We start from the raw sequence: 19,626 nt of genomic DNA, 5'->3' as shown, positions 1-19,626 counted from the left end.
TAGTCACCTGCTTCCAAGGCACCATGCGGGTCTCTCTGTACACGATAATGGGCCAATAATTTTTAGTATGTGACGTGAAGTGCACACCTCATCTGGAAAGTGGACTTTCTTCATCATCACTGCGACGTCTATGTCACAATTTTTTTTATATACAGACGTGTGTAACCGCACCACAGCATGTGACGGCGAATGCCTGTAGTGAGCCGCCCTGGCAAACGCCAGCTCGGAGCAGCAGTGGCCGTGTCTGCCCAGGTGGCCAGCGATAATGGCCAGCAGCCTGGGTACAGCTCTGCAGATAACTACATCGTGGCAGTTGGCAGGGGCCATCTTTCTCATCTCTGGTTCGATCCTCTACCGTTGACGTATAACACCACAAAGTGTCTGAAAAATATTCTTCACTGGGTGGGATGCAGCCCACGTATGACAAATATGATATAGTGCATACCTGCAGTGAAATGTACACCAGTGTGATAGCGCTGCCGTTTACTGGGTGGCACAAAGCGTCGGAAGAAAATATTTTTCTATTGCTCTCAGTATGAGGCTAAATTCCACCGCCGCTCAAGTTATTGACCAACGAACACACTAGCATGATAGCGAGAAGGCTCTGGCATGCCCGAGACTGTGCATGCAGGATCCAACCTGTCTACACAGCTACACAGCGATAGGCAGCCTGGATTCCTGTTGGTTGAAATAAACAATGGAACGCAGTTCTCGCCTATAGAAAGGACCACATTGTCGTGGATTGTCATTCCGGTCGGATCACTAACAGAAGGTACTTACCTTCCTGGCTTCTGAGTAGACTGTACGGAGCCACTCTTCGGTGCTTCTCAATACCTATCCCAGTCTTCCCTTCATTCCTATACTGAGTAGACAGGCTAGAGCAACTCTCTAGTGATTCTCAATAGCAACCATCCCACCATCCCAGGATTCCTTCCTTCCCACTGAGTAAACTGGTTAGAGTACTCTCCAGTGCTTCTCAGTACGAACCACTACTCCTCCTTTTTTTTTTAAAGCTCTTTCCCAGAACTAGTCATCGTTCAGTGAGCTATGGTGGTGCTAATAAGCATCCCACACTGAACTCCAGTGATTCTACAGGTATGTGATGATGTAATAAATCCTTTATTGTAATAACGTCACAGTTGCGTTTTAATATACTGGCGACTAGTTAGGAACTACCAAATTTATTTTAAAGCCAGGCCTATTAAAGCTGCACTAATAGTGCTTGGTTAAGCGATAATCCATTCACACATAGGTAATAAACACGTGATACATATTCACACTGAATGTTAGACCACTTTCACAGTGTAGATGTATTCATGAGGTGCATTTGAACCTGCTAGTTCGAAACTAGTCGCCAACATAATAAAACACATCTATCACGGAATTACAATAAATAATTTACGTTATCCAAGTTGCTGACGCTGTCCTGACTTCATGTTGGAAATACATAGCGTGTGATGATGATTTCTGTCCATATTGTTATTTTTGTCTTTATGTTTTAGCTACAATCTGATGACTAATTTCTCTTTCTGCTGCACATGGGTGCATACCGTCAGCTCCGATGAATGACAGTACACTTGAGGATTTGATGAAGCGACTTTGCATTCCAGAGGTTGGTACATCGGTAACTGCCGAATCTCGTGAACGTAAGCACCCATTTTACCTCTCCCTCTCCATGTGTGTGAATAATGCAGTTACCGAACGTTATGCTTGTTTTATGTTTGTTGTAGAATTCTTCAACAAAATCGCACTTATGGGCATCGATCAGGTATTGCCGATTTCAATAACAATTAATTCAGTTCTGCAATCACTTACTGAGATGGATTCAAAGGATGGCGTTCACATAATAGCGCCAATGATCCTCATAATTGAGCCATCGGCTTTCTCTACTATGAGGTCATCAGGAACGACTCCAGTGATTGATGGGCAAATACATAAGTAGTAGTTTTTTTCTATTATTCTCCTACAATAATATGCTTGTTACCCATACGGCTGTATGCATTACTAATGTGATATGTTCTTGGTTGTTTGTGGATGCCGTTGTGATGCTTCAGAGATAGAATTAGCTCATTCAGTGCTGCAGTCTATGATGGAGACTGGACCCTCACCATAGTCTCCAGAATTAGCTCACGGGGGTTGACTCGAGTCATTGAGGAATCAATACGTGGGCAGAAGTTGTTTCTGTCTTCTACAATCTCATGCTTGTTACCTACATAATTGCATGCATTACCAACATGAGGTGATTTTGATAGTTTCTGCGTGCACTTGATGAAAATATTGCCATGACCCAAGGGGAGTGCGGATCGATCTGAACGTAGAGTTGGATAGGATCTTATGAGAGATAGCAGCCAATAGTGGTGTGACGAATGTCTCATGGACTGATTCGGGCGCTTCTAATCTGGAACATATGTGAAAGTACTTTAGCCAACTTGCATATATCTTTCTTTTCATTACACATGATACATAAATTTTTTGTTTCTTTGCAGGTGGCATGGATGAGATATGTGGGCTTGCGCCTGTGACAACAACTGATATAAATGACGGTGCAGCAGTGACCAGACTGTTGCTGACTGGCCTCTCACCGACAATGATTATGCACCCATTGCTGGATGTGTCGCAGGCTGGCCCATCAATGACAATGTTGTATTCACCCCGGGTTGGTCCATCATCGTCACCATGGCTTTGCGTTACAACTCAAGTTCTTTTTCCAAGGTCTAGGCCACCCTCTCCACACCCTGGCCCATTACATGAACGTTGCCATTGGGCATCACTAAGACACTGCCCTGGGTCTAGCAGCAGCAGCACCCCCACCCACTCCATTATGGGTCACCAAGTAAGTCCTGCAGCTGCATCGGAGTACTTCGTGGTTGCTGGCACAGTTGCTGACAAGATATCACAGGATCCCATTGACAACATTAATGTGGGCAACAGAGATCCTGCCACTTTCCTTAATGGTGGTCAAGTCGTCCTGGAAAGGCACCTCCCCGTATTCATCAACGACTCTCGATGTCCTGCCTTTAAGTGCAAAGCGGTTATGTCCTGTGAACTCACGCATCCTGTGAAAGAGGGCAGCGGTACTGTTAAGTAAAAAAACCATCGTCCAAACTTGGGGGTACTCGGATATTTTTCCGAAATGCTGGAAAGAGGGTCTGGTACGGCGCTCAGCCATGTACCCCATCTTGATTTTTACTCACATGCCTTTGATCCATTTAGTGGTGGTCCAGTTTCACCCCTGTCCCAAAAACTATTGCTCCTAAAAGCATCCATTAAGATTTATAATCTTAAGGAGAAATATTGCTTTGCATAGTTGCTTCTTGCTTGCAATAGAAATTACCCTAAAAATGCAGCTGATACGAAAACATATCAAACATCTCATGTCCGTGAGCATTACAATGTCCAAGGCATCTCGTTCCCCATAAAGGTACAGGAGGTACCAAAATTCGAGAGGCAAAACCCTGATTATTCAGTTCACATATACGGCCTAGATGTTGATATCAAGGCAGAAGATAGCCATGAGCACACTGTACAGGACAAAGAAGTTAAGTATGAAGTAGTTGGACACCTCTAATTTTCAAATCTAGCCAGTCAGCGCCCTAAACATGTAGATTTTTTGCTCTTCTCTGAGGGCGAGAAGCAACACTTAATGTGTGGATCAAAAACGTTTCCTGTGTCAACTGTCAAAAAATAAAGAAGTAAGGTAGTTCTGCTATAGATGTCTCAGCTCGTTTTCCAAGAGCAAGAATTTTGGAAAATATCTCATCGATTACTCAAACCAGGAACTAGTACATGCGGAAATGCCTACCGAGGATAAAAAGTTCTTAGACTTTAGGATGTCACCACCAGGAGTGATGTCCCTTCATCATATACGATGATTCTGAGTGCATCCTAGCTCTTGTGGCATGTTGTGAAGGCAACTCCAATGCCTCCCATACCACAGAACAGCACGTACAGTATGTGGTAGCATATGTAATTGTATTCTCATATGACTCCAATCACAACAAATTCGAAAATTACGTCAGGGATAATCCTGCAAGATGGTTTGTCACTGAGCTCGAAAATCTTGTGTGAGAAGTTGATGGGATTTATCACAACAACGTTCCCGTGACTGACTCATAGCAGAATGATGCCTTACATGAGCAGGCAGTTAATTGTTATATTTGTGTGCTGCCACTGGATAGACAAGCAAAAACTCTACATAGAGCCCTATTCCATCTAACAGGGAAGTTCCACACGCAGCTCACAACCCATGCAACTTGAAGTATCAACCGCCATGGCACATACCAGTCGTCGTTCACAGTTTGAGCAGGTATGATGCCCACTTTCTCGTTGAGCATTTGGATGGTTTTGGTTCAAAGTATGAGAAAGTCAGTGTTATTCATCACACTGTTGAAAACTATACTTCTTTTTTCCAAGAGAATCATGCCAAAATTAACGCTCGGCTTCGTTGATACACTACGTTTCATACACTCATTTATTCAGAAATGTGCTAAGTTGGTGTATCAGGAGGACATGCTTATCACGAAAGCCACATATTCTGATGATCTAAAGTTTCATACTGTGACCGAGAAGTGAGTCTTTCCATACGAATAACTGGATTTGATGAAGAGACTTCATGATACCACGTTGCCCGACATAACCAGATTCTCTAATAAACTGACGGGCACTGCCATAATGGATGTGGAATATGAGCATGCGATGAATGTTTGGCAGGAGTTTGGCATCGCTGATTTAGGAGAATCACCAACATTGTAGATGAACACCAATGTACACCTGCTTAAGGGCATTTTCGAGGAATGCCAAATTCTATGCCTAAACACAGTTTCTCTGGTTCCTGCCTTCTGTATCACCGTGACACGGCTTTCGTGGGACATAATGCTTTGAGGAACACGTGTGAGCACCGAACTGTTGACCGATGTTGAAATGCTGCTGTTCTTTGGACGCGGAATTTGCGGGGGGATTTAGCCAGGGCGCGCAGAGGTACGCTAAGGCAAATTGCCCGTAAATGAGTGAGGAGAAGTACAGGGCATCTGAACTATTAACTTACATCCTTTACTTGGATGTAAACAACCTCTACAGGAAAGCCATGCAACAAACTCCTTCATTTGGAGGAATCCAATGGCTGCCTGAAGAGGACATTATCATACTAAAAGAAAAGATCCATGACGTGGATGCTAATGCTGGTGAGGGATGTGTTCTGGAGGTAGAACTGACACATCCCACCCATTTACATGACACACACAGTGGCTCGACATAGTGTCCAAAGTGCTTAGTCCCTGAAATGACCCCATCCCGAAGCTTTTTGCAATGCTGTGGAACAAGAAGCGGTATATTCTACACTACAGAAACCTCAAGTAGTGTGGAACCCGTTAAAATCACCTGTAACACCTCCTTCAAGCTGCGCTGCTGGTGAAAAGACTATAGTGATCTAAACACCGAACAGAGGGCTGTCGCGGTGTGTGACTTTGCAAAAGTGTTTTACAAATTGATTATTAATTCATTTTTTCGGAAAAACGAAGGAGAACGCGGAATTCAATTAGTTTATCGTTCGGGCATTTGTCGTGGCGCAAGAGATTACTTCTCCGCGACAAATTCCATGCATGCCGCCATTTTCAATGAAGGACTACTCAATGCGGAGATGGCCAAGGTTGCAGCGCAGTTCACAAAACCTGTCTCTATCGGTACGTGTCTTCTGGACCTCTTCAAACTCCACATGTACCGATTCTACTATGAGTTTGCGAAGCCAAACTTCACCTATTACAAGTTATTTTATATGGATACAGACAGTTTCTTCTACTTGGTGAACAGCTGCGATTCATATGAAGTAATATGGTACAGTCACATATAATTCAACATGTCTGAATGTGCAGTCGATAATCCTTTTGCAATAACACCACAAAATAAGAGAGCTATCAGCCTGATGAAAGACGAGACGAATGGTTCACAGTTTGTGGAGTTTTGGGGGCTAAGGTCGAAAATGTATGGGTACTGCATAAATGCAGGTGCCACCCAGAGGCGGGCTAAGGATGTGTATTGCGGGGCCTCAAAGGCTCTCATAATCGAGGATTACAATAGATGCCTGCTCGAGAGCGTTGGCGCCACTCCATACGTGGTGCACCAGGTAGTGTTTCAATCACGAGGCCATGAGGTACATACTGCACTGCAGCTGAAAGTAGGGCTGTTCCGTCATGACGACATATATATCGTACATAGAAATATGAAAGGAAAAGTATGTGTAAAATGTAAATATTGTACATAGAATAATCAGAGAGAAAATCATTAAAATGTAAATTTTGTGTAAAAGAATAAAAAGTGTATCTAGAAACAAAAATGGGAAACGTAGGACCTAAGCTGTTCGTCTCTCTACTAGTTTTAGTATAAATAAATGCTTCTGATAGTCATAAGTCATCAGAAAAAATAGCTTTGTAAGGAACTCAATGTATATTACTCATCAAAAAATTATAGATTGCATCTGTAAATAAAATCATAAAAGAAAAAAATTTAATAAACAACAAAAAATATTGTAAAAAAGTTATATTCCAAAAACGGAATTGTTAAGAATAAACCATTAGTTATTTGCCACATCATTGTTATTATTTTCAAACTCTTTCAGTATAGAATTATTCTTAAAAATAACTTGTTTACAGCAAACCTGAACCTTTCCCCATGATGCAAAGAACTTGAATGAAGAGGCTTACTCAACTGAACTAGTTACAAAGGCTGATAAGGGGGAGAAGGAACCTGAATCTTATTGGGCCAGGGGGAGAAGGAGGGGTTTCCTGCGATCTCAATGCTTCCATTGTTCCAGGGGTTTCTCACCAATTTTATATCACGTGACCATTCTCGAGATATGTTATGACCTTGAATATAGCTAGTCCATTTGCCTAAGGTGCGTGAGTAGGACAGGGCTTCCCGTGGATGACCGTGGTCAATTGCTGGTGGTTCCCCAGGAGGTAGGGGAGTTGGGTTAACCTTGAATATACCTAGCACAAGTGTATAACTTGACAACAGAACTTTTTATCAGTGACCTTGATATAAGTGTCCCTTTAAACACAGGGGGGTTCCATGACGCTGGTCGCAAATCGTGGGGTTGTCTATAAGAAGAAGATAGCAAAGCCAGAAGACTATACCAAATTGCAGAATATTGGTAGAGGGAGTGGCATTTGACACTGGAGGCACGTAAACGTAATGTACTGCATATAAATAGGAGAAGAAACCCGCTCACTACTGTTCTATTATCACTGGTGGCAGTAACAATCGCAAAATATCTAATACCATCTAGACAGACCTAAAGTCGAACAGCCATGTAAGACAAATAGTAGGAAAAGGGGATGCCAGGCTGATGGGAATCTTAAAGAAATGTAATCCATTATCGAAAGAAGTGGTTTACAAATCATCTACCTGACTGATTTTTTTGAGTATTGCTTGTCTGCCTGGGACCCTTCCCAGGTTGGATTAATAAAAGAGACAGATAAGATCCCGTGACAAGTGGCATGCATGTAATTTCTTAGTCAGTGCTAGAAAATTACACAGATGCTAAAGAACAACTGCAGTGGCAGTCGCTACAAAAGAAGCATTGCATATCACGCGAAGGGTTTGTTGAACTATTGGGTATGTACATTCTAAGAAGATACAGCAACTTATTACTTTCTTCCACACATGTCTCATGAAATGATCAAAATGGGAAAATCAGAGAAACTAGAACTATTATGAAGTTTACTAACAGCCATACGTTACGTTCAACCTAGGAATCCCAAGTACAGTCCTGTATATATGTACAGGGTGTTTCAAAAATGACCGGTATATTTGAAACGGTAATAAAAACTAAACGAGCAGCGATAGAAATACACCGTTTGTTGCAATATGCTTGGGACAACAGTACATTTTCAGGCAGACAAACTTTCGAAAGTACAGTAGTTACAATTGTCAACAACAGATGGCGCTGCGGTCTGGGAAACTCTATAGTACGATATTTTCCACATATCCACCATGCGTAGCAATAATATGGCCTAGTCTCTGAATAAAATTACCCGAAACCTTTGACAACGTGTCTGGCGGAATGGCTTCACATGCAGATGAGATGTACTGCTTCAGCTGTTCAATTGTTTCTGGATTCTGGCGGTGCACCTGGTCTTTCAAGTGTCCCCACAGAAAGAAGTCACAGGGGTTCATGTATGGCGAATAGGGAGGCCAATCCACGCCGCCTCCTGTATGTTTCGGATAGCCCAAAGCAATCACACGATCATCGAAATATTCATTCAGGAAATTAAAGACGTCGGCCGTGCGATGTGGCCGGGCACCATCTTGCATAAACCACGAGGTGTTCGCAGTGTCGTCTAAGGCAGTTTGTACCGCCACAAATTCACGAAGAATGTCCAGATAGCGTGATGCAGTAATCGTTTCGGATCTGAAAAATGGGCCAATGATTCCTTTGGAAGAAATGGCGGCCCAGACCAGTACTTTTTGAGGATGCAGGGACGATGGGACTGCAACATGGGGCTTTTAGGTTCCCCATATGCACCAGTTCTGTTTATTGACGAAGCCGTCCAGGTAAAAATAAGCTTCGTCAGTAAACCAAATGCTGCCCACATGCATATCGCCGTCATCAATCCTGTGCACTATATCGTTAGTGAATGTCTCTCGTGCAGCAATGGTAGCGACGCTGAGGGGTTGCCGCGTTTGAATTTTGTATGGATAGAGGTGTAAACTCTGGCGCATGAGACGATACGTGGACGTTGGCGTCATTTGGACCGCAGCTGCAACACGGCGAACGGAAACCCGAGGCCGCTGTTGGATCACCTGCTGCACTAGCTGCACGTTGCCCTCTGTGGTTGCCGTACGCGGTCGCCCTACCTTTCCAGCACGTTCATCCGTCACGTTCCCAGTCCGTTGAAATTTTTCAAACAGATCCTTTATTGTATCGCTTTTCGGTCCTTTGGTTACATTAAACCTCCGTTGAAAACTTCGTCTTGTTGCAACAACACTGTGTTCTAGGCGGTGGAATTCCAACACCAGAAAAATCCTCTGTTCTAAGGAATAAACCATGTTGTCCACAGCACACTTGCACGTTGTGAACAGCACACGCTTACAGTAGAAAGACGATGTACAGATTGGCGCACCCACAGACTGCATTGTCTTCTATATCTTTCACATCACTTGCAGCGCCATCTGTTGTTGAAAATTGTAACTACTGTAATTTCGAAAGTTTGTCCGCCTGAAAATGTACTGTTGTCCCAAGCATATTGCAACAAACGGTGTATTTCTATCGCTGCTCGTTTAGTTTTTATTGCCGTTTCAAATATACCGGTCATTCTTGAAACACCCTGTATATTACAAATGCAGTAACCTCATTTTTCTCACTGTCAAGCAGTGCAGAGTTCAAATTATTGAATCCGCTTTTTGTCACGTGTACATCTACTTGTATATATATATATATATATATATATATATATATATATATATATATATATATATATATATATAAACCCTGTACATGCCGGAAGCTAACACTAGAGATTTTAGCAGCTTTTCTGCCATGTACAGATGTTAAGCAACGGGACAGTGACTGTCTTCATACACTGTGATCTCTTTTATCTTATTCCTATGGCATCTGCATGACATATACAGTGGCAGCAGTAGAATTATTGTACAGTCTACATCATAAGCTCATTCCCCAAAATTACACAATAGGATTTTTTGAGAACCACATTGCCTTTCTTCCATGGAATCCCATTTACTGCAGAGACGAGATATCAGCCTGGGAATTACATATGCATATGTCCAAACATCTCTCAGGCTGATCTGTGTACCAGACAAATAGTAGCAAATACAAAACACATAAGTAATGACTTTGTTTACATAAAAGTTCTTTCTTCACTGAGTAATACACTACTGGCCATTAAAATTGTTACACCAAGAAGAAATGCAGATGATAAACGGGTATTCATTGGACAAATATATTATACTAGAACTGACATGTGATTACATTTTCACGCAATTTGGGTGCATAGATCCTGAGAAATCAGTACCCAGAACAACCAGCTCTGGCCATAATAACGGCCTTGATACGTCTGGGCATTGAATCAAACAGAGCATGGATGGCGTCTACAGGTACAGCTGCCCATGCAGCTTCAACACGGTACCACAGCTCATCAAGAGTAGTGACTGGTGTATTGTGACGAGCCAGTTGCTCGGCCACCATTGACCAGACGTTTTCAATTGGTGAGAGATCTGGACAATGTGCTGGCCAGGGCAGCAATCGAACATTTTCTGTATCCAGAAAGGCCCGTACAGCACCTGCAACATGCGGTCGTGCATTATCCTGCTGAAATGTAGGGTTTCGCAGGCATCGAATGAAGGGTAGAGCCATGGGTCGTAACACATCTGAAATGTAACGTCCACTGTTCAAAGTGCCGTCAATGCGAACAAGAGGTGACCGAGACGTGTAACCAACGGCACCCCATACCATCACGCCGGGTGATACGCCCGTATGGCGATGACGAATACATGCTTCCAATGTGCGTTCACCGCGATGTCGCCAAACACGGATGCGACCATCATGATGCTGTGCACAGAACCTGGATTCATCCGAAAAAATGACGTTTTTGCCAGTCGTGCACCCAGGTTTGTCGTTGAGTGCACCATCGCAGGTGCTGTTGTCTGTGATGCAGCGTCAAGGGTAACCGCAGCCATGGTCTTCGAGCTGATAGTTCATGCTGGTGCAAACGTCGTCGAACTGTTCGTGCAGATGGATGTTGTCTTGCAAACGTCCCCATCTGTTGACTCAGGGATCGAGACGTGGCTGCACGTTCCGTTACAGCCATGCGGATAAGATGCCTGTCATCTCGAGTGCTAGTGATACGAGGCCGTTGGAATACAGCTAGGCGTTCCGTATTATCCTCCTGAACCCACCGATTCCATATTCTGCTAACAGTCATTGGATCTCGACCAACGCGTGCAGCAATGTCGTGATACGATAAACCGCAATCGCGATAGGCTACAATCCGACCTTTATCAAAGTCGGAAACGTGATGGTACGCATTTCTCCTCCTTACACGAGGCATCACAACAATGTTTCACCATGCAACGCCGGTCAACTGATGTTTGTGTATGAGAAATCGGTTGGAAATTTTCCTCATGTCAGCACGTTGTAGGTGTCGCCACCGGCGGCAACCTTGTGTGAATGCGCTGAAAGGCTAATCGTTTGCATATCAGAGCATCTTGTTCTTGTCGGTTAAATTTCGCGTCTGTAGCACGTCATCTTCGTGGTGTAGCAATTTTAATGGCCAGTAGTGTATTATTCTTATTTAAAATACTGTGTGCTATTCGACTGATAGAAAAGTACATATTAATATCCAGTAGTATGGTCTGGATACTTTAGATTAGATAATATATGCAGAATGTAAATGACAAAAGAAACTAGCAGAGAAGGAAGTTTGCACATGGAGAATACCAAAATAAATTTGTAATTAGCCACGGTTTTCTTATGTGCTATATATCATTGTCAAAGTATCAACATTCGTTTAGATGCTGTGTCGAGCTGGTGGTATGGGGCCTGGAAGGATGCGTCCTATATGCTCCTGGGTAGAGAGGAGTGAGAAATTTATTTACGAATGTGTGCCGCCAGCTACTCCCTTAGATTCACACAGTGCTGTTGGTCACACTTCACCTCTGAGTTGGCCAGAGGTAGTAGCTGCTGGCTGCCACTATCGTAGTCATATAGAGGACTGCACAGCAGTGAGTGGCACGACGAATTGTGTCGTGCCTGCTGTAGCCTGGCCCTGCTCTGTTGGCATGAAAGCAGTCAGCTGTAGCTCTCCAACATGACACAATCTGGATGGTGTGATGCACCATGTGAGGCACTGCACACTGCAGTGGTTGTTTAAATAACAAAGGTGCAATTGTTCCTATCCTATCCTAGCAGTGGTAGTAACAGAACAAGAGATCTGGCAGCTGATGGGGGAATTTGTTTAAACTGTTTCATCAGAGGGGCCACAGGATTGTTTAAACATTGAACTGTGGGATATCAGTGTAACTTATTGTTTATGCACCTCCATGATGTAATTTAACGATGACTTCTGAGACTTGAAATGTGTATTTTAATCTATTACTGGTACATGTACATTTGTGAAAATATTCCTCCTTTGATTTTTTTAAATTTACAGCCGGTGTTACACCTATACTGTAACATTATGGTGCAGTACCAGGCATGTTTTGATTGTGGTGTCTGTATTTTAGTCACAAATTATAGCAATAAAAATAAGGGTACATAATATAAGAGGGAACATATCCAGCGGCTATATTGCATCAGAAATTAAGATAAGGATGATGTTAATACAAAGGCAGGTCTCTTTCGGTAATGGGGTCATAAATCATAACCATTAAGACAGTTGGGTAATAAATTGGTTCAAATGGCTCTGAGCACTATGGGACTTAACATCTGTCGTCATCAGTCCCCTAGATCTTAGAACTACTTAAACCTAACTAACCTAAGGACATCACACACATCCATGCCCGAGGCAGGATTCGAACCGGCGACCGTAGCGGTCACGCGGTTCCAGACTGAAGCGCCTAGAACCACACGGCTACACCGGCCGGCCTCATAAATTGGACCTAAATATATATGGGAAAATCTGGCTACTATGCAGGCTGCACCGCTATGCCTCAGCGAATAGGATAATACCCCACCCCTAACTTTTTAATTTCCTACCATTCATACCTCACCCAGCTTGTTCAGAAAGGAGGAGGAGAGGTGAAGTTGAGAGAGACTGGGTTGGAGGAGGGAGGAGATCTGGCAAGAATGCGGATTTCACTTGAAATGGAACAGTATCACTACTTTTATATATCAATTTCCTAATTTCTCGACTAAATTTCGAAAAATAAAGTTAGCACGAAAATAAAATGTCACGGAAGTTGCAAGGCACTTACGAAATGTGTGTAACGTAAGATACTTTTCAGTTGCTGGCACACATGTATAAGTTTGCTGCCTACGTGGTTGAAGAAAATATTCCAGCCAGGTAAAAGTGTCGATTCAGAGGGCGATTATACTGTTGCTAACAGTACATCTAACATGGTTCATGAGTCCAGTAGTCGAATCGGCAAACTCCCGGAAGTTGGGTAAGATGTTACAGAAAGGGAAAGACACTCTGCTAAGAAAAACATATCAGGAATACTGGCTATCCCGAATATAGGCAGAAAAACTGAAAGAACAATTCCGAAAGAACATCTCGCAGAATCCGCAGCTGTGGTACAATTATGTAAACTGAAGGTGGACTGGGGAGAAAGGTAAGGAAAGAGAGGGAACTGATGATACCAGCTGCATCGGGAGTTTATACGGTAACTGCGGAGACGAGTCAAAATGTGTGCCGGACCGGGCTCGATCCTGGAATCTCTTGCTTACAAGGCAATTGAGTTAACCACTGCGCCATCAACGCATAGTATTTATCGCGGATATACGGATTACCTCGGCACACTTCGTTTGTATAGCCATAGACTATAGACCTGGCTATTCGTAGTGGTAACTGAAATACTGATAATGGTGAGTGCTCACTTCAATTTTATATCTTGAAAAATATGACATTGTCGAAGCCATACAACTTTTTATATCAATTTCATGACACTTGTATTTCTAAAATTCTCAAATGAGTACTTTCTAAACGTTGTGTTTCTCTGAACCGAATGTTCTTGGAAGTTATGTTAAAGAATTTACTAAGTGCTGATGTAAACAAATTATTATTATTATGTTAATGTATCTGTGGCTCGTTAAAAGCGAGGTTACGGCAAGTTTGTATTAGCGGGGAGGAGACGGCAACAGCAAAGTGTCGATCTCGCCTCCGCCCCTCCCCGTCGTTAACCTGATGAAATCGAAACTTTCGAGTATGTTAATAAACATGAGCTATAAGATGCTATCCCTAAGCGACTGCGCTCTAACTGCGTAAGGTAACTTACTAATGAGACATCTCAAAAGGATCTCTATCGTTGCCACCTGTTCCAATAGCGTGAGTCTGCCATCTGAGAGCAAAAATGGCGTAAAGCTGTAGCGAGAGGGGAGGAAGGCAAGACAGAACACATGGCAAGCTGCTGGCGTCCCTAGGGGATGGCGCCAGACGTCTCAAGCGCAGAGGGGTGCACGCCGGCAACAAATCGTCGCGGAAGAACACTTCGCCATAACTCACCAATCCGCCAGATACTCGCACTCGCTCATCAGTTTGAACACTGACGACATTGCATGTTTAAGTTTTGTCAGGTGGACAGTGTACTGCGATTTAAACAAACTGTTGAGTGATTCTTATGTAGTATCCAATGTTAAATATAGCATCTGTGCAAAACTTAAGGACGAAAGTAACTTTCGCATGATGTATCACTGCCAAGTTAATTTTTTTTTTCATCAATCTTCTGTCTGGTTTGGTTCGGCGCGCCACGAATTCCTCTACTCTGCCAACCTTTTCATCTCAGGCTAGCAACTGCAATCTACATTCTCAATTATTTGCTAAATGCATTCCAATCTCTGTCTTCCCCTAAAGTTTTTACCATCTACGGCTGCCTCTAGTACCATGGAAGGAATATTCTCTTCTGTCCCGGTTTTCGCACAGTCCATGTTTCACTAGCACACAATGCTGAAGCCGCGCGGTTAGAGGCGCCATGTCACGGACTGCGCGGCCCCTCCCGCCGGAGGTTCGAGTCCTCCCTCGCGCGCGCATAGTTTAAGTAGTGTGTAAGTCTAGGGACCGGTGACCTCAGCAGTTTGGTCCCTAAGGAATTCACACACACATTTGAACAATGCTGTGCTCCATACGTACACTCTCAGAAATTTCTTCCTCAAACTAAGGCCTATGTTTGATACTAGTAGATTTCTCTTGGCCAGGAATTCCCTTTTTGCCAGTGATAGTGTGCTTCTTATGTCCTCCTTGCTCCGTCCGCCATGCGTTATTTTGTTACCTAGATAGCTGAATTCCTTAACTTCAGCTATTTCGTGATCACCAATTATGATATTAAGTTTCCCACTGTTCTCATTTCTACTACTTCTCGTTACTTTCGCCTTCTTTGATTTATTCTCGATCCATATTCTGCACTTATTAGAATGTTCATTCCAATCAATTAGCTCCTGTAGTTCTTCTTTACTTTCACTGAGGATAGCAATGTCGTCAGCTAATCATATCACTGATATCCTTCCACCTCGAATTTTAATCGCACTCTTGAACCTTTCTTTTATTTCCGTCATTACGTCTTGGATGTATACATTGAACAGTAGCGATGAAAGACTACATCCCTGTCTTACGCCATTTTTAATCCGAGTACTTCGTTCTAGGTCTTCCAGTTTTATTTTTTCCTCTCGCTTCTTGTGCGTATTGTATATTCCCCGTCTTTTCCTATAGTGTAACACTATTTTTATTAGGCTTTCGAACATCTTGCACCAGTTTACATTGTCGAATGTTTTTCCAGGTCGACAAATCCTACGAACGTTTCTTGATTTCTCTTCAGTCTTACTTGCATTGTCAACCGCAACATCAGAAGTGCTTCTCTGGTGCCTTTACATTTCCTAAAATCAAACTGATCGTCACCTACAGATCCTCAATTATCATTTCCATTCGTCTGAATATTATTCTTCACAGCAACTTGGGTGCAGGAGCTGTTTAGCTGATTTTACGATAAACCTCGCATTTGTCCGCTCTTGCTACCTTCGGAATTGTGTGAATGATGTTTCTTCGAAAGTCTAATGGTATATCTCCAGTCTCATACATTCTATACACCAATGTGAACAGTCGTTTTGTTGCAACTTCCTCCAATGATTTTAGAAATTCCAATGGAATGTTATCTATCCCTTGCGCGTTATCTGATGTTAAATCGTCCAAAGCCCTTTCAAATTCTGATTCGCATACTGTATCCCCTAACTCTTCCCTGTCGACTCCTATTTCTTCTTCTATCACGTCATCAGACAAGTCTTCCCGCCCATAGAGGCCTTCAATGTACTGTTCAAACCCATTCGCTCTCTCCTCTGCATTTAACAGTGGAATTCCTGTTACACTCTTAATGTTACCGCCATTGCTTTCAGTTTCACCGAATGTTGTTTTGACTTCTCTATATCTTTAGTCAGTCCTTCTGACAGTCATTTTTTCCCGGTTTCATCACATTTTTCATGCACCCTTTTCACCTTATCTTCTCTGAACTTCCTATTTATTCCATTCCTAAGTGACTTGTATTTCTGTATTCCTGAATATCCCTGAACATTTTTGTATTCCCTTCTTTCGTCGATCAACTGAAGTTAAAAAAATAAAAAAAATAAACTTCAAATGGCTCTGAGCACTATGGGACTTAACTGCTGAGGTCATCAGTTCCCTAGAACTTAGAACTACTTAAACCAAACTGACCTAAGGACATCACGGGCAGGATTCGAACCTGCGACCGTAGTGGTCGCGTGGTTCCAGACTGAAGCGCCTAGAACCGCTCGGCCACACCGGCCGGCGACCAACTGAAGTATTTCTTCTGTTAGCTGTTATTTCTTCGGACTTATCTTCCTGGTATCTATGTTTTTCTTTCCGATTTCTAATATTTCCCTCATTAGAAATGTTCAAATGCGTGTAAATTCCTAAGGGACCAAACATCTGAGGCCATCGGTCCCTAGACTTACACACTACCTAAACTAACTTATGCTAAGAACAACACACACTCCCATGCCCGAGGGAGGACTCGAACCTCCGGCGGGAGGGGCCGAGCGATCCGTGACATGGCGCTTCTAACCGCACGGCCACTCCGCGCGGCCCCTCATTAGAGATTTCTATTACTGTTCAACAGAACTGCCTAGCGAGCTATTCATTATCGCGGTACCTATATCCTCAGAGAACTTCAAGCGTATCTCATTATACCTTAGTACTTCCGTATCCCACTTCTTTGCACACTGATTCTTCCTCATTAGTCTCTTAAGCTTCAGCCTACTTTTCGTCATTATTAAATTGTGATCTCAGTTTATATCTGCTCCTGAGTACTCCTTACTATCCAATAACTAACTTCGGAATGTCTGTCTGACTGTGATGTAATCTAACTGGAATCTTTCCGTATCTCCCGGCCTTTTCCATGTACACTTCCATAAACAGAATATTCGCTATTGCAGGCTAAAATTTATTGCACAACTCAATTAGCATTTGTAATGTACTGTAGCAGTTCTTTCTACGTGTGGGCAAAGTTTCATCGAGCTATGTTACTTCACAGTGTCATGTGTTGTGAAAGTTAAATAGGTCTTTAAGTTTTGCGTGCCGGTGTATATAGAAGCTTTAGCTTAAAAACAAGTAAGTTGTAATATTACGAGGTGTGCCACAGTACTAACACACTGAGCTCCTATCTGGGATGACAGACGTTTGAACCAGCGTCTGTCCATCCCGTTATAGTTTTTCCGTGATTTCCTAACATTCCTCAAGGCAAATGCCGGTATGATTGCTTTGAAAAGGAGGCGGCCGATTTCCTTTTCTGTCCTCCCCCGAATCTGAGCCTGTATGACGTCTCTAATGGCCTCTTCTTCGACGAGACGTTAAACCAAAACCTTATTTCCTTTTTCTTGGAATATTTTCGACAATAATGAGCGGTGTGGGATCCTTAACAGATAGGACTGATGGAGTACATCGAAAAAGTTCAAAGAAAGGCAGCACGTTTTGTATTATCGCGAAATATAGGAGAGAGTGTCACAGAAATGATACAGGATTTGGGCTGGACATCATTAAAAGAAAGGCGTTTTTCGTTGCGACGAAATCTTCTCACGAAATTCCAATCACCAACTTTCTCCTCCGAATGCGAAAATATTTTGTTGACACCGACCTACATAGGGAGGAACGATCACCACGATAAAATAAGGGAAATCAGAGCTCGTACAGAAAGATATAGGTGTTTATTCTCTCCGCGCGCTATACGAGATTGCCGGCCGAAGTGGCCGCGCGGTTCTGGCGCTGCAGTCTGGAACCGCGAGACCGCTACGGTCGCAGGTTCGAATCCTGCCTCGGGCATGGATGTGTGTGATGTCCTTAGGTTAGTTAGGTTTAACTAGTTCTAAGTTCTAGGGGACTAATGACCTCAGTAGTTGAGTCCCATAGTGCTCAGAGCCATTTGAACCATTTTTGCTATACGAGATTGGAATAATAAATAATTGTGAAGGTGGTTCGATGAACCCTCTGCCAGGCACTTAAATGTGATTTGCAGAGTATCCATGTAGATTTAAATGTAGATTTCCCCTTAAATTCCAGGGTACTAAGAAACTGTCGTTTTGTCGACGAAAATATATGTTTACAAAATAACTGTAAGACCTGAAATGGAATACTGTTGAGATGTTAGGTTTGACACCAAGAGTGTTTGATCGGATAAGGATAATGGCAGTGGAATTACGTACACGATCGTGCGACTAGCGGGTAAGTGTAGGAAAATGGTGTAAAATCTGAAATGATAGTCAAAGAGGTTTAAAATATTTTAAAAGCCTATTTAGAAAATTCCAGGAACCGGTTTTCAGGGCGTAATGTTCGAATGTTTACCCTATATATAGTTCTGACGTAAACCGTGAACACTAATAACAGGTCACATATTGACTTATCAACAGTCGTTTCTCCCTTTCTTAATTAGCAGAATAAGAAGGACAAAGTAATGTACTGTAAATTGAATGCAAACTTTCTGTTTTCCATATAGTTATATGTGGCCAGTGCTCATATTAGGAAATCCTACTACATAATACATGACCTTGTCTTAGCATTTGTCAAATAGAATAGATATATCAATGCGTTTGTGTCTTTAAGACCGATACAGACTCGTAAGATTACAAGGGGAGGTTCGATGTTTTTAATATGGCACTGTAAAAACACCGTTGTTAGGTTGTAGCTCTGATACAGTGTACGACTTACGTTATATTGATTTCAGAAAATAAACTGTACGTGCTTATGTTTAAGAGAAATTGTATTATGTAACTTGATTCTTCAACGTGATGTCTATGTTTAGGCCAAAACAAAGAGTTGTACTAACTCCCATTTTTCTTATTTTCAGGCGAAGATGAGTACGCTGGATCAACATAACCATTCCATGCAGAAAGGTTTGTGTATTGTCTCACATGATTACGTTTGTCACCTGAACCAAGTGCTTCTCTCTTAGATGTGTAGGTGTATCGAACCGTTAATTTTTGCTGTGCTTTTTATTGTGCAATGTATTAATCTATAAAGCATAAAAACTTTTTATTTCTGATCTTCATTCAATATTTGAAAGATAGTGACAATGCAGAGGCAAAGCTATCAATATCATTACCACAGCTCTGAGAAGAAGTGATGTCTTAAAAATCTTGCCAGTCAGAAATTAACTTAAAATATGTATTCTTGGGCGATCATGCCATTTTTCTGTCTTTTACAAAAGAGTGCAGGTCCACTACATTTATGACAGTTTTCTCCAAGTTGTACAGGACACATATGGGTCCTTGCCATTACGTGCACCAGTAATGTCCGTGCTACACTTCAGGAATAAAAAAGATGTAGATCCGCAACTGAATTTTTCAAACGCTGTCCCGTGTTGACTTTAGAACAGTAGGATTATTGTACTATTCATGATTGACGTCAAGTTCTACGACTGTTGTCAGTGAAGACAACGTCCTGTCGATGGCGAAGTTATTAGAGA

General features: G+C 42.5%; 1 protein-coding gene across 1 annotated transcript in view; it reads left to right on the top strand.

The window, feature by feature from the left end:
* Positions 1–19,626, top strand: part of LOC124722245 (zinc finger protein rotund-like) — a 506,603-nt gene that overhangs the window by 292,106 nt on the left and 194,871 nt on the right. The window contains exon 5 of the mRNA XM_047247435.1: positions 19,009–19,054. Within this exon, the coding sequence (XP_047103391.1) occupies positions 19,009–19,054 (46 nt within the window). The remainder of the gene's footprint in view (positions 1–19,008; positions 19,055–19,626) is intronic.

This window comes from Schistocerca piceifrons, chromosome X (assembly GCF_021461385.2).
Source record: "Schistocerca piceifrons isolate TAMUIC-IGC-003096 chromosome X, iqSchPice1.1, whole genome shotgun sequence".
Lineage (NCBI taxonomy): Eukaryota > Metazoa > Arthropoda > Insecta > Orthoptera > Acrididae > Schistocerca > Schistocerca piceifrons.
Note: the sequence above shows the minus strand (reverse complement) of the source record. Positions and strands in the feature narration are given on the sequence as shown.